Below are 14,370 nucleotides of genomic sequence, written 5' to 3' on the forward strand. Positions count from 1 at the left end.
ATCTGGCTGTACACCGGCCTGAGTTCCCAGGAAGAAGGGCGGTATATAAATTCGAAGTAAAATAAAAAAATAAAATAAAAATAAAAATATAATGCACAGCTATAATGGACTAGTTCACACGTCATGTTAAACCAAAACTAAACCACATTAATTTAATGTGGCCTCTAAAGTAGCCTCTAAAGATTTATCTGTTATAAAATTCATTAAATATACACACCAGGATTCTAAAGTAGTGAAGCCATTTAATAGTTTGATGAGAAGCCAGCCTCTATCACATACAGCATTCTTCTTTGGTTTTTTGTGGCATAAAATGGTTTTGCATCTCCATTAAGCATAAAGGCCAGAAAGACAGTGCAGATGAGCAGGCATAGTAATTGCTTGAATTGGGCTTTATTTTTGGGGGGGAGCTGACTTTCCTTTGAACTTGGTTAGTTCTGCTATTCAAAATTCATCTGACCTTTCTGATAAGTATTGCTTATCAGCTCTAGCCTCACAGTAAGCTGATGAGGTAGGTTGCTGTGTTCTGAAGGGAAAGGAAAGGAAAGGAGAGGAAAGGAAAGGAAAGGAAAGGAAAGGAAAGGAAAGGAAAGGAAAGGAAAGGAAAGGAAAGGAGAGGAGAGGAGAGGAGAGGAGAGGAGAGGAGAGGAGAGGAGAGGAGAGGAGAGGAGAGGAGAGGAGGGAGAGGAGAGGAGAGGAGAGGAGAGGAAAGGAGAGAGAGGAGAGGAAGGGAGGGAGGGAGGGAGAGGAAGGAAGGAAGGAAGGAAGGAAGGAAGGAAGGAAGGAAGGAAGGAAGGAAATCAATGGGTAGAGAGTTGTGAGTATATGTGTGTTTGTTTATGACAGAGATAGAAATCAGACAGACATCTATTATGATTGGATAGGGATGGGCCTCTGGAGTCTTACCTTTTTCGGGGAAGAAGACAAGCAACCAAGAGATATTTTAGTATTGTCTTTAAACATAGTAATAAGAACCTTCAATACTGAAAGCCTGTCCTATCACATTCAACTGAATATGCTTCTAGTGCTTCTAACATGAATTAAGACAATGAAAACTACTAAAAAGATGGCAGGAAGGCAGCAATCATGCTCAAAAGAAGGCAGTTTCTGTCACTCACTCATCCTCTGCATGCGCATACACCTGTGCGCAAGCACACACACACACACACAACCACACGTACACACAAAGAGAGGCTTTGAGTCCCTGTATGCTGCTCAAGCAACCCACATTCTCCTCATTTTCAAAGGACCAAATCCTGCAACATATTCCTGCTGTTCTTGCAGTGGTGTCCCCGGCTGTAGAAAAATGGTACCGGTAAGCCACTTCTGAAAATGTTGCCGAGAAAACTGCGGAGATTTGTCCTTAGAGTCAAGGTCGACTTGAAGGCCCACATACCCAAAGGTAGATGCAGTTCCAGCTCTCAACATCAGGGTGCGCAGTTCATTGGTCTTTTCGCCCTGGCTGATGACCGAGAGAGCATTTCTTCAGACAGAGGCTGGCTCTTTTCTTCTCATCAGATACTGCTCAGCTTTACAAGAAAATTCAAAATCCCTGGAAGTAAAAACTCTTCAAAGGTTTGGCCTTGTCAAATCAATTGGCACAACCTCCACCGTTAAGCATCAGTTCCCCACAAGCGTCTGTTGTACCTCCCCTGAAAGGGTCATCCAGTGCCTGCACAACACGTAGAGAGAAAAGCACGCCAAGAGCACAGCTCCAGTGAGCATGGCTGGTGCCACTAAAAGGTCCCTCCTTAAGAAGCAATCTTCTTATCGCCAGGAACGTGAAAGAAGAGAGAAGTAATTAGGTTGAAACGGGAACATGGCCATCACTGTCTCCACTCCAGCTAGTGACCCAGTCTTTCTTGGTGATGGTGCCTGTCTTTTCCTCATGAAAAAGCTGGCGCTCCTGGCGGGGAATCTTGATTGCATGGTACTGGGGTAGCTTGGCTTTCTCATAGTGGGCACGTTTGAAGAAGCCAAGCTGGAAGAGAGGAAGCCACTTTGTGAATTCAATGAGGTTAGCATTGCCCTCCATTACCACATGAATGCTAGGAGACGGGTTCTTGAGTTCGGCTGTTAAGCCATAAGCTCCGCCCATCAACTCTCTGCTGTAGGTTAAATCCAGCACCTATTCACACTTCACCTAATGGGATGGAAACGCTCAACGCATACCATGCATTTAGAACAGGGGTTTCCAACCTTGGCAGCTTTAAGACTTGTGGACTTCAACTCCCACAAACTCTGGGAGTTGTTGAAGTCCACAAGTCTTAAGTTGCCAAGGTTGGAGACCCCTGATTTAGAACATAGAGCTTTTGGGACCCTCAAGTTGTGTTGGGATTTCAACTGTCACAAACCTCTGCCAACTTCTGGAAAAATTCTGAAAACAGAAGTCCAATACACTGGAGGGGGAAGTGGGTGGGTTATTTTTTACACTAAGAAAAATAAGGAACAGATGTATATTGTCCTGCTCTCAAAAAAAAATTAGACAAGCTTCCAAAACAATGAGAGGAAATGGACACATGTTTTACTGCTCTAAATTATCTATATATAGGTGCCCTAGGGGACGCAGTGGCTAAGACGCTGAACTTGTCAATCAAAAGGTCAGCAGTTCAGTGGTTCGAATCCCTAGTGCCACATAACGGGGTGAGCTCCCATTACTTGTTCCAGATTCTGCCAACTTAGCAGTTTGAAAGCACATAAAAAATGCAAGTAGAAAAATAGGGACCACCTTTGGTGGGAAGGTAACAGCGTTCTATGCGCCTTTGGCGTTTAGTCATGCCGGCCACATGACCACAGAGACGTCTTCAGACAGCGCTGGCTCTTCGGCTTTGAAACTGAGAATCAGGGACGACTAGCACATATGTGCAAGGGGAACCTTTACCTTTACCTTAGGTGCCCTATCTAAAAATAAGAGTACTTGCATTCTAACCTCAATTCTTCTAATAAATATGATTAGAGGGTTTTTAAAAATCAGATTTCCAGTTTGGACTGCAAATAAAGGGGGGGGGGTGACTTTAAGGGATGAGTGTAGAAGACTGATCTATTATCAAGCTCTCTGACACATGTATAGACAGGAGGATTCATTCACCTTAAACTTATCCTTTTGCAATGAGATTCAGATCCCCTCCTGTGTGCTCTCCTAGCCCCAAACTAGATGCTGAATCCCATATCCCAGTGTTTGTATTTTAGTGTTTACTTCATTAATAACAAGAATTATGGGGAACAATAATTCTTTCCTGCCCAACAGAGTCCTGTAGCTCTTATGAAAAATCAGCCAGATCAAATGCATATCATTTTACAGATGGTGGCAAGAATGCAGATAGAGCTGGATTGGATGAAAATTAAATTATTAAAGTTGCTCCCATCCACTGGAAACATTTGAATGTATCCTTATATACTGTCAATGTTCATAGGCATCTTTCATGTTCTTTCTCACCATGCAATAACTCAAGATTTGAGGGGCCTTGGGTAAGATGCCATTAGAAGACCCTGTATTGTGTTAATACAGCTCTTCCTTGCTACAGTTTATAGCTACCCATTTGTTCTTTAGCCCTATTCAGAAGAGTTTCAACTGAAGCCCCAATCCATTAGTCCTGCTCCACTCATCTATCCAGCCCCAAAAGTATATTCTTTAATGTGACTTGCGTACAAACATTGGCGTAATACTAATGTTAACACCAAACAAGCAACCAGGCAATAAACAATACTCTAATCAAAGAACTACCAATTCAGACAAACAAGCAGCAGATAGACAACAACTCAATCAAGGGAAAACATTACCCCCCACTAACACTGATAACAGCAAGCTACTGTATATGAAGAGAGAACAAAACACCGTCTCTGCTACACTGAAGATGTTAGCCAGGTAATGAAACATCTGCACAAAAAACAATCAAGCTGAGAGAGCACCAAGGACTCCACAGTTCAACCCTGAGCTACAAATTGGGTATGTCTAGTTTAATGAACAGAAGGACTAGGGATGACATGATAGCAATGTTCCAATAGCTAAGTGGTCGCCATGAAGAAGAGGAAGGTCAATCTATTTTCCAAAGCACCTGAAGGCAGGACAAGAAGCAATGGATGGAAACTAGTCCAGGGGAGAAGCAACCTAGAACTAAGGAAGAATTTCTTGACGGTGAGAACAATTAATCAGAGGAATGACTTGCCTCCAGAGCAAGGGTGAAATGCTCCCGGTTCGGGACTGGATCGCCCGATCTGGTAGCGATGGTGGCGGGTGGTTCGGAGAACTGGTAGCAAAAATCCCTGCCCCCCCCATGCCCAGCTGAGCCGCGCGATCATCAGAGGCTGTTTTTTTTACTTTTAAAAGCATTTTTTTCTGCAACCCCTTCGGCCGAAGAGGTTGTAGGGGGAAAAAAGCCTTTAAAAGCCTCTGGCGATTCCAGCTGACTTGCCTGATCGTCAGAAGCTTCTAAAAGCATTTTTTTCTGCAACCTCTTAAGATTGTAGAAAAAATGCTTTTAAAAGTAAAAGAAAAAAAAGTTGGCCATGCCCACCCAGTCACATTACACCCTACCACCAAGCCATGCCCACAGAACCGGTAGTAACAAATTTTAGATTTCACCCCTGCTCCAGAGGTTGTGGGTGCCCCAAGCCTGGAAGGTTTTAAGAAGAGATTGGACACCCATTTGTCTGAAATGTTATAGGGTTTCCTGCCTGAGCAGGGGGTTGGACTAGAAGACCTCCAAGATCCCTTCTGTTATTCTGTTAAATATTCTCTTCTATTGGAACTAATGTTCTTCATGCTTTATAAGTACACCTTTCATGCCCCCAAATAGATTCAGAATTATGTTGTGCATATACACATCTTGCCAATGCCTGTAAAGTTTCTAGGCTTTGCCAACTGTTCATAATGCCCTTAATAATCCATGTGTTATTGTATTGCATTCAATATTGAATTATATTGTGTTACACGATGCAACACAACTGTGAGTTACAACTGTGTGACCTTTAATATTTTTGCATCCCACAGAGCACATGCAGACAAGGACTGTAAACCCTCTTTATCTGTTAGGATCTGCCAAGTTCTGTAGACATGCTTCCCTATATGCTTGGGGACACAGACAATGGGATTGCTATTTGTGAACACAACATGCACTAGTACTCTTAGTGGGCTTACAGGAACCGCATTCCATTACTTGCTATGTGTCATCGGTGCTCTCACACACTCCAATACACATACAGGGGGAGGGTCAGTTAGGTAGGTGAGACCAGGCATTACCACTAGGCCTCCATGGCCTGCCTGTCTGCATCAGATGGCTGTATCGCCAGCCGGGCCCGATAATAGTTTGTGGAGTATTTGGAGACCTGGCTGGTCCTCTTGAAGAAGCCACACTGGGAATTGGGAGAAGGAAGTAGGAATAGTATTAGCAGGCTTGCTACACTTCTGCTCCTCAAGATGAAGCCTTCCTTTAAATGCCCATCGGAGTCCATGGAGGCATTCAAGCTGATACCATCTCCCCATCAAGCTCAGAAAGGGAGTTTTCAGACTCCTGTCAACAGATACTTCTTTCCCTAGCACAGGGGTCTCCAACCTTGGCAACTTTACAACTTGTGGACTTTAATTCCCAGAATTCCTCAGCCAGCACATGCTGGCTGAGGAATTCTGGGAGTTAAAGTCCACAAGTCATAAAGTTGCCAAGGTTGGAGAGCTCTGTGGCCTAGCAGATACTGTGAATCCTAGCAGATCTAGTGCAATTGTTCTGGAAGGATGTAATCACTGGAACATTTCAGCTACAAAGAATGGCCTCTAGGGAATGGATTGTTACGGTAGAAATAATCACCATGAAATAGAAAATACTGTTAGACCGCAATTATGGTGGCTTCGGATATAATACGACTTGGAACTATCAGCTCGACTGGAGGGACATAGAAGCACTTAAAATGCATGCATGTATGTTTGTAGATAAAATTTGCCTTGATATCAAGGCAAAGGGGACAAGAGGCCCTCTCAGTAGCCACTGGCTCTTTCTCTGGCCAGCTCACCTTCCATAAGATGGAGACTAACAGGCCCAGTACTAGGATTCCAGCTAGTACTGCAATGAGGATAATCCACCAGGGCACACCTCTTGTCAAGGCCACAACAGGATCCAAGTAGACAGTCACTGGAATCTGGGGAATAGAAATTGCAGAAAGTGAGAGCGCAAAATCCGAAACATACAAGGGGGAATACAGGTTACATTGCTGTTAATGAAATAGCCGTTACAGTTTCTGTTCTGCTTTTACATACAAAATCTCATAGCTCATTGAAGGGATTGATTTGGTCACCTTCACTTTTGGCCTCAGAGCCTCTTTCTTGTTCTTTTAATGGGCAACAATGACTTGTGAGGCCTTCTCCAAAATCTGGCACTTAATGATTTTAGTATCATCTCTCTCAGAGGTGGGATTCACTTACCTTCCCTACCGGTTCGCAAATGTGAGTGTGCACGCATGCGCACAGCCTTCCACACATGCTCTTTGCTCGCGCATTATGTCCAGGTGGGTGGGCGGAGCCTCCCACAGTTGCCACTATCGGTTCACTCAAACCGGAAAGAACCGGCTGAATCCCACCTCTGATCTCTCTCTTTCCTAATTCAGAAGCAGTAGATGGTTCAGTAAGGAAGGAAATGGTCACTATAAACTTTTTGTGCCTTGGTCCCCTCCAGATGTGTGTTACTTCAGTTCCCATGAGCTTCAGTCAGCATACTGTTTTACCTTATAAGCTGGAAATTATCAGAATAGAAATCCAAGACATTTGGAGGACAACAGGCTGGGCGAAATGATGCTAAAGAGCTGCAATTTTTGTTTATATTACGCAAGGAAAACATAAAGGGGAAATGAGTTGTGATAAGGCTACACCACCTGGGTTGTGGCATCTCTTAGGACCAGGTTGCGAATAGTGGAGCTCACTGAGATGTTGGCACGAACAATCACTTCCACTGATGTCATATGAGCAAATTCCTAGGAGGAAAAGGAACAGGATTCAGCATAGTCAAAAGCCACCCAAGTACCCTGCAGGGAACAGTACAGTCTCTTAGTTATAGTTATAACATCGCAGTTATAAAATCAAAAAACTGTATCACTTGCTATGTGATAGGGAGTTCCAAAACCCTGAGGTTGAGGACTGCAAGCCACAGTGTTAACAATGCTACAGCAGCTCCCATAACGGTATTGTAGAGAGCAACTGATGATTCATTTTCCCATCAGTAAATATTGGGTGGGAGAGAAAAAGACACTGGGAAATAAACCTACCACCACTTGAAATTATCGTGCATTAAGTCAGCAAGGACAGCAGTGCTTCCTAGTTTTGCTGCTGAGGCTCAATAAAGCTTGGTCACAGAGCACCAAAAATATGCTAATAATACGTTAAAACATATTTTTCTTCAACTCAAGAAAGAGGACAACTGTCTGTAAGGAAATACCCTTTCTGTCTATCCGTTTATATATGATTCTGTGTTCTTTTAACATCCAACAGGGGGAGTCACACTAACCTCCAGGAAGGTGCTGTTCCAGAGACGGGCCCAGATGGTGAGCACAGCTGAACGGTCAAAACTGTAGAGGGGGCATTTGTATAGCAGACATCGAGCAGTGCCCAATACACAGTCCTGAAGCAGGAGGGAAAAAATGTGACTGAGGATATTAGAGTCAGGACAGGAAAGACTATCTGATAGTCTCATCTACAGCAGAGATATCCTTCTCCTATTATGGCAGTGTTTTCTATAAAGAAAACTTCACTGGAATAGCTTTGCAGTGCTGACCATCCCCCTTTCTTGACTCTTTCTGACTATAAGCACAATAGCCTGTTTTATCAGCCCTTGATTCACTCGATGCAGGGGACCTCTTTCACACCCTTTAAACCCCATTTTGGCTACGATTTCTGAAAGTTGATAATTGTCTGTTATAACATAGGTAATAGATGGAGATGCCAGGGTAAGTCAAAATTAGGCAGATTTAGACACATACATTCCCATTCTCGTTATTTATTTTTAAAAAATAGTTTATCAAAATACAATATAAAATACAAAAAGAAAATAAGGGGAAAATAAAGGAGGGAAAAGGGAAGAGAAAAGTGTAGGGCAGAAGTGAAAAAGAAAGAAAAAGTTGACTTCCGACTCCTTTTGGTGCAGTAGAAGGAAGTAATAGCATAAAACCTCAACTTATTGCTTTTATATAATAATATAAACTAGCCATTTCAATAACAATACATTCCCATTCTCCTAACTCACGGGTCTGCAACCTTAAACACTCAAAGAGCCATTTGGACCCGTTTCCCACAAGAAAGAAAACACCGGGAACCACAAAACCCTTCCTGTGCCTGACTATTTCTTAAGCGGCCACAAAACTAGCATATGTAGTTGAATTAAACATTCTGTTTTCTTCTGAAACTTTTCTTTTCTTGGATTTATCCATGGTTGGCCTACCAGGGGTTGAAAAGCTCAATAAATCGCATGTCAGCAGGTGTCGCACATTGGCTGTTGTGACACATATTTTGAGTGACAGGGAGCCGCAGCAGAGAGGTGGAAGAGCCACATGCAGCTCCAAAGCTGCAGGTTGCTGACCCCTGTCGTAACTCATTCTTACCAATTGTCTCCCCCCCCCAAAAAAAATTCAGTCCTTGGCTACCAAAGGTTGCCCATTTCTGACTTGAAGCCATTCAATTCCTGAATATTTTTACGTTCAGAAAAAAATAAGTTTACAAACTTCATGGATTCCAGGAGTTCCTCTTTATGTTCCACTAACAAAGATACCTTAATCACCATTTTTAGACACCACATCCTCATGATCTCACCTTTGACTCATCCCACAGCCTAACACGGAGGCAGTTTAGATTTGTCTTCAGCTGTTCTGCCTCCTATGATATCCCACCCTTCCTCCACCTCAGCAATCAGTCAATCATAGTCTTACTACACAAGGTTTTACTCCTGTCATAGAAGAACACAAGAATCATACTCAGAAGTGATAGGTTACTGGCATGGAGCACTTCCATACCACCAAGCTACCACTCCAGCAGCTTCAAAGTTACTAAAACTCTCTATCCTGAACATCTATGTGGAAATGCCCAATCCCACCTACACCACAAATTAAAGACAGTAATTGGTGGTTGTTATTATTCTGCTGGAAGATGATGCTGGATAGGAGAATAAATGAAATCAAGAAAATCACCAACTCATCATTATACAGAATGCTACGCAGACAGTTCTGAAGGCTCCTTGGGTGGCACATGTAACGTCCCTGTTGAGCAAACTACACTAGTTGCTAGTCTGCTTCCAGGTCCAGTTGAAGATATTGGTTATCACCTTTAAAGCCCTTTATGACATGGATTCAGCGCAGTGGTGGGATTCTAATTTTTTTATTACCAAGGCGTGGCTTGGTGGGTGTGGCAGGGGAAGGATACTGTAAAATTTCCATTTCCTCCCCACTCCAGGGAAGGATACTACAAAATCCCCATTTCCTCCCGATCAGCTGGGACTCGGGAGGCAGAGAATAGATGGGGGCGGGGCCAGTCAGAGGTGGTATTTACCGGTTCTCCGAATTACTCAAAATTTCCGCTACCAGTTCTCCAGAACTGGTCAGAACCTGCTGAATAACACCTCTGGTTCAGCGGTATTTGAGGAGCCATCTCAACACAATGGGATTGGTCCATCCCACTCGTTCCAGCAGAAGAGGCCTAGTTGGGATCCCATCTGCGAAAGAATTGGCTGGCAGGGGCCAGGAGAACAGCCTTTTCTGCTGTGACCTCCACCCTTTGGAATATTCTTCTGTCCAAGCCAAGATCAGCTTGCACGCTCCTGGCCTTCCATAAGAGCCTTAAAACTTGGTTCTGTTGGCTGGCCAGAGCCTTGACTGGTGCACTCTATGCTGGGGTAGTTAATGGGATAGAGAGAAGAAGCCCACCCCCATGTCGCCTGTCCTCTTGGTTTTTTAGTCTTTATTTTTTCTTAATTTTTAATTGTTTTATCTTTTTATTATGCTGTAAGCCGCCTAAGATCACTGTATTTATATTTAATTTAAAAAAAAACCCACCATCATTTCTCTTGTAAATCCAGCTTCTGAAGGCTCTTTTTCAGAAAATCACAGTTTTGTCATCTTTAGCAGATTTCCTGTAATTTTGCCGCTACTTCCCAGTAGACCAGAGAAACACCAAATGTCATGCAGAGCAGTTTAACTACCAGTACTTTCAGGGCATTTTCACAGAGATGGTGTTCAATACACATGGTCCTGACAAATAGCGAACTTCACTTACTAAGGTAGCATTTTTTCGTCCTTTCCAATAAGTCAGTGAGGGGCTGGACATTTCTGCCTGCTCAGTCTCACGTTTCTTCCTTCTCTGAGGAGGAGGTTCCTGAAAAACAACAACATTGGATGAGGGGCACTGCAAACGTTTGCTATTTTCTGTTCTCAACAAAACAAAACAAATTTGCAGATAACTGGTTGACAAAAAGACAAGAATTAGTTCCTGGATTGGCTTTTTTTTTCTTTTTCTTCCCTCTTCCTTTCCCTCCTCTTCCCATTTTCTTTTGGTTATGTCTTTTTCAGTTTGTCAACCCGTCATTTTTACTGCTGGTACATAAGCTGTTTTGAGAGGTTCAGGGGCTGAAAGTTATAAAGGTTCTTGAAAGAAACAAATAAGCAAATCAATAAATGTGTATTAATGTTTTTAATGGATCTTACAGTTATTTCTCCAGTAGTGATTTGTAGCTTCTTCTGCCATCATCCAACCATTGATGTGCTAATATTATACTACAGCTACTACTTAGCTAATATTACACTACAGATACTACTTGATGTATGACCAGTCATTTAAGACCATTCAAATTTACAAGGACCTCAGAAAAATGATTTACAGCCCATAAAATATTGTTGCTCCCTCCTCTGTCACATGAGCTAATTTTGGGATCTTGGCAACTGGCTCACACATACAACTAGTTTAGTTGCCAAGTGCTCCGCAATCATGTGATCGCCATTTGCAATCTTTTCTGCCAGCTTTCCCAAAAAGTCAACAGGGAAAGGGTTAGAAAGGATGCAAGCAAATGAGGTAGAGGGGATCTGAAATACTTCCGTGGGCTGCAGAAATGGAGTAGATCTAGCTTTTCCACAAAGAAAACATTCAATGGGCAGAATTTTAACTGAACATGAAATGGATTGTCCTTTTGAAAACAGTGTACAACTGAGATATATTTAATTTTCTGGATAATGAATTTATTCAACTGAGTTACAACAATGATTTTGGAATCATGAATATTCCTACAAAAATTACATTTCCCTTTTGCAAATGTATGCCCTGAATGTGAAGCATTTGTAGTATGGAGCACAAATATATTCACAAAAAAAAACCCAGCCAATATTTGAAAGGGGGAAATCATAAATTCCTTTAAGGGTGCTTTCTATATTATAAACAGTGGAGAGTATCTGGAACTTGGCACCTCTAAATATATCTGCCCTTAAAAGTAAGAGAAAGATATTCTCACTAGCCAATGTATCCCATTGCTGTCTGGAATCCATGGTACTTACCAGAGCCAGGCCCAGGGGGTTGGGATTAGGGGTGCAGGTTGAACGATGTTGGGAATGGCTCAATAACTCCATCTTAAGGGGATAAAGAAGCCATTTTCCATTTGAAATTTCATAGGGCCACATGAGGTAGAGGAAGGCAGAGCCCAAGGTGCTCAAGGATTGGCCTCTGTTTAAGACCTAGTAGAGGCAAAGAAAGAGATAAGCAACTCAGGAGATCATATTGACATGTTCAATCACATCTCCCTAATTCAGTATTTCTAGCAGAGCCTTTTAAAGTGAAAACACAGGATAGAAATTGTAAAAAAGAAAAAAAAAGAACTTTGCCTTTTAAGAAGACATTTTTAACAATCTTGAAGGATAAATAATCCAAGAATTAATAAAATAAAGAAGAGTTATTTGGGTTTCCTCAAAAAATATGGGGAAGAATTCTCAATTCACTTTTTTTGCTTAGAAGCAAATCAGTAATATATATAGCAAAAATTGGGTATCACCGAAGAATTCTAGCTCACAGTTGTATATCTTTCACATCCTAGATTTTATTCCATAGGAAATAATGAAATATACGAGAAATACAACAGTATATTTTAAAAAATCAAGACAACAAAGCTAAACACCTAATATGTTTTAACAAATATTTAGATATGTCTATATAAGCGAAAGAAAGAAAGAAAGAAAGAAAGAAAGAAAGAAAGAAAGAAAGAAAAGAAGGAAGTTTCTTCATCTTTTCCCAAATTGTGATTCAATTTTTAAATTTGGTTCCTGAGTCATAGCAAATCATATTGCCCAGTCTTGCCTCTCCATCAATACAGAACTAATGGTATAAAGGCTGGTGAGAGGTGACAAATTTCATTAAATTAACATTTAGGAGAAATGGAGGATACAGACATTCTACCATTAACACATAATCACATTTTGCCACAGCCGAAGAAAAATATATGTGTTCTTCATAGAGTGAAAGTTTCCAGAGTCATAATTTAACAAATACTGCTGTTTAAATCTTTAACTCTCTTTGAAGAAGAGCCCATAATATGTTATCAAATTTTCTTCAAAGTTATATCTCCAGCATAAAAACAGGCTGAACCAATTTTTTAAAAGACATTCTCAGAGAGTTCCAATACATGGAACTGATGATCCAATACATGGAATACAGCTGCTGATACAGTTCTACAGAGAAATTATTGAGTCTGTCATCTGCACCTCTATAACTGTCTGGTTTGGTTCTGCAACCCAACAAGACAGACACAGACTTCAGAGGATAATTAGAACTGCAGAAAAAACAATGGCTACCAACTTGCCTTCCATTGAGGACCCGTATACTGCATGAGTCAAAAAGAGGACTGTGAAAATATTTACAGACCCCTCACACCCTGGACATAAACTGTTTCAACTCCTGCCCTCAAAACAATGCTATAGAGCACTGCACATCAGAACAACTAGACACAAGAACAGTTTTTTCCTGAATGCCATTACTCTGCTAAACAAATAATTCCCTCAACACTGTCAAACTAGTTACTAAGTCTGCACTACTATTAATCTTCTCATCGTTCCCACCACCCATCTCTTTCCACTTATGACTGTAATTTTGTTGCTTGTATCCTTACGATTTATATTGATATTGTTTCCTGATTGCTTATTTGTACCCTATGGCTATCATTAAGTGTTGTACCTTATGATTCTTGACGAACGTATCTTTTCTTTTATGTACACCGAGAGCATATGCACCAAGACAAATTCCTTGTGTGTCCAATCACACTTGGCCAATAAAAAATTCTATTCTATTCTATTCTATTCTGTTCTGTTCTGTTCTGTTCTGTTCTGTTCTGTTCTGTTCTGTTCTGTTCTATTCTATTCTATTCTATTCTATTCTATTCTATTCTATTCAAAAGAGATTTCCCCCCTCTTAAACTAATCAAGTTTTTCAGTTTAAACATAATTACAGTACTATTCTTTAAAACCTGGAACCGCTGATTAGGACAGCGGTCCCAACCTTTCCAGCTCTGTGGACTAGTGGCACTAGTGGCAGCAAGGGAGAGGGAATGGTTTCGTGCATGCCTGCCACTTGCACAAACACAGCTTTGCATACTCAAGTGGTTGCCCGCTGCTTGCGCAGTCTGGTTCCCAATAGTGCTGGGTCGCAGACTGGGTGATGGGGACACTTGGATTAGGAAGTATTATTTTATTTTATTAGATTTTTATCCCACCTTTATTACTTTATTAGTACCTCAAGGCAGTAAACATACCTAATACTACTTCCTCCTCCTATTTTCCGCACAACAATCCTGTGAGGTGGGTTGGGCTGAGCGAGCGTGATTGGCCCAAAGTCACCCAGCCGGCTTTCATGGCTAAGGTGGGACTAGAACAGTCTCCCAGTTTCTAGCCCGATGCCTTAACACTGGACCAAACTAGCTGAAGTATAGGAGATCATTATTCTAAATATCATTAACATTTATTTTTGAATATCTTTTTTTGTTAACCTGTAACTCTTACAATCCTTATTGCTGACCACAGGACACAAGGCTGCCTCACCCTGCTTCAAACATAACAGGTGACTACAACGTGAAGTGTTGTAATCATGAAACTACATCTCTGCTCTGAAGGCATCAGGATCACTCACCGTCACATTGAAGCTCACTGGGCTGCCCACATCACTTTCCTTCTTCATGGCGCTTTCGCCCCGGACCACCCCACTGAAGAAGAGTTGCTTTGGTTCAGGCAGTCTGCAGAGAGATGGGTGAAAGTCTTAAGGGACGGAAAGCTAGAAAGTCAGCCATCCATATCCCGCAGATAGTTCTAGGCCAGCGATGACACGTGTGTTATAGGCCAGGGGTCTCCAAACCTTGGCAACTTTAAGCCTGGAGGACTTCA

The 14,370-nt window shown here is 41.8% G+C and overlaps 1 protein-coding gene across 6 annotated transcripts in view; it reads right to left on the reverse strand.

Annotated features, from left to right (window-relative positions):
- Nucleotides 1-222: 222 nt before the first annotated feature.
- ITGA7 (integrin subunit alpha 7) overlaps nt 223-14,370 on the reverse strand; it is a 65,687-nt gene continuing 51,539 nt past the window's right edge. For 5 of the 6 annotated variants that reach the window (XM_070937772.1, XM_070937770.1, XM_070937773.1 and 2 more), the window contains 7 exons: nt 14,120-14,222; nt 11,506-11,682; nt 10,238-10,336; nt 7,485-7,598; nt 6,856-6,954; nt 6,001-6,126; nt 223-1,978 (listed from right to left, as the gene is read on the reverse strand). In XM_070937772.1, the coding sequence (XP_070793873.1) occupies nt 1,799-1,978; nt 6,001-6,126; nt 6,856-6,954; nt 7,485-7,598; nt 10,238-10,336; nt 11,506-11,682; nt 14,120-14,222 (898 nt within the window). In that variant the 3' untranslated portion in view covers nt 223-1,798. Of the gene's footprint in view, nt 1,979-5,236; nt 5,350-6,000; nt 6,127-6,855; nt 6,955-7,484; nt 7,599-10,237; nt 10,337-11,505; nt 11,683-14,119; nt 14,223-14,370 lie in introns of all 6 variants that reach the window. The other variant, XM_070937771.1, reaches the window with a different exon arrangement.

Source organism: Pituophis catenifer, unplaced genomic scaffold, assembly GCF_029215685.1.
Source record: "Pituophis catenifer annectens isolate HBS135680 unplaced genomic scaffold, rPitCat1.0.hap2 SCAF_2, whole genome shotgun sequence".
NCBI lineage: Eukaryota > Metazoa > Chordata > Lepidosauria > Squamata > Colubridae > Pituophis > Pituophis catenifer.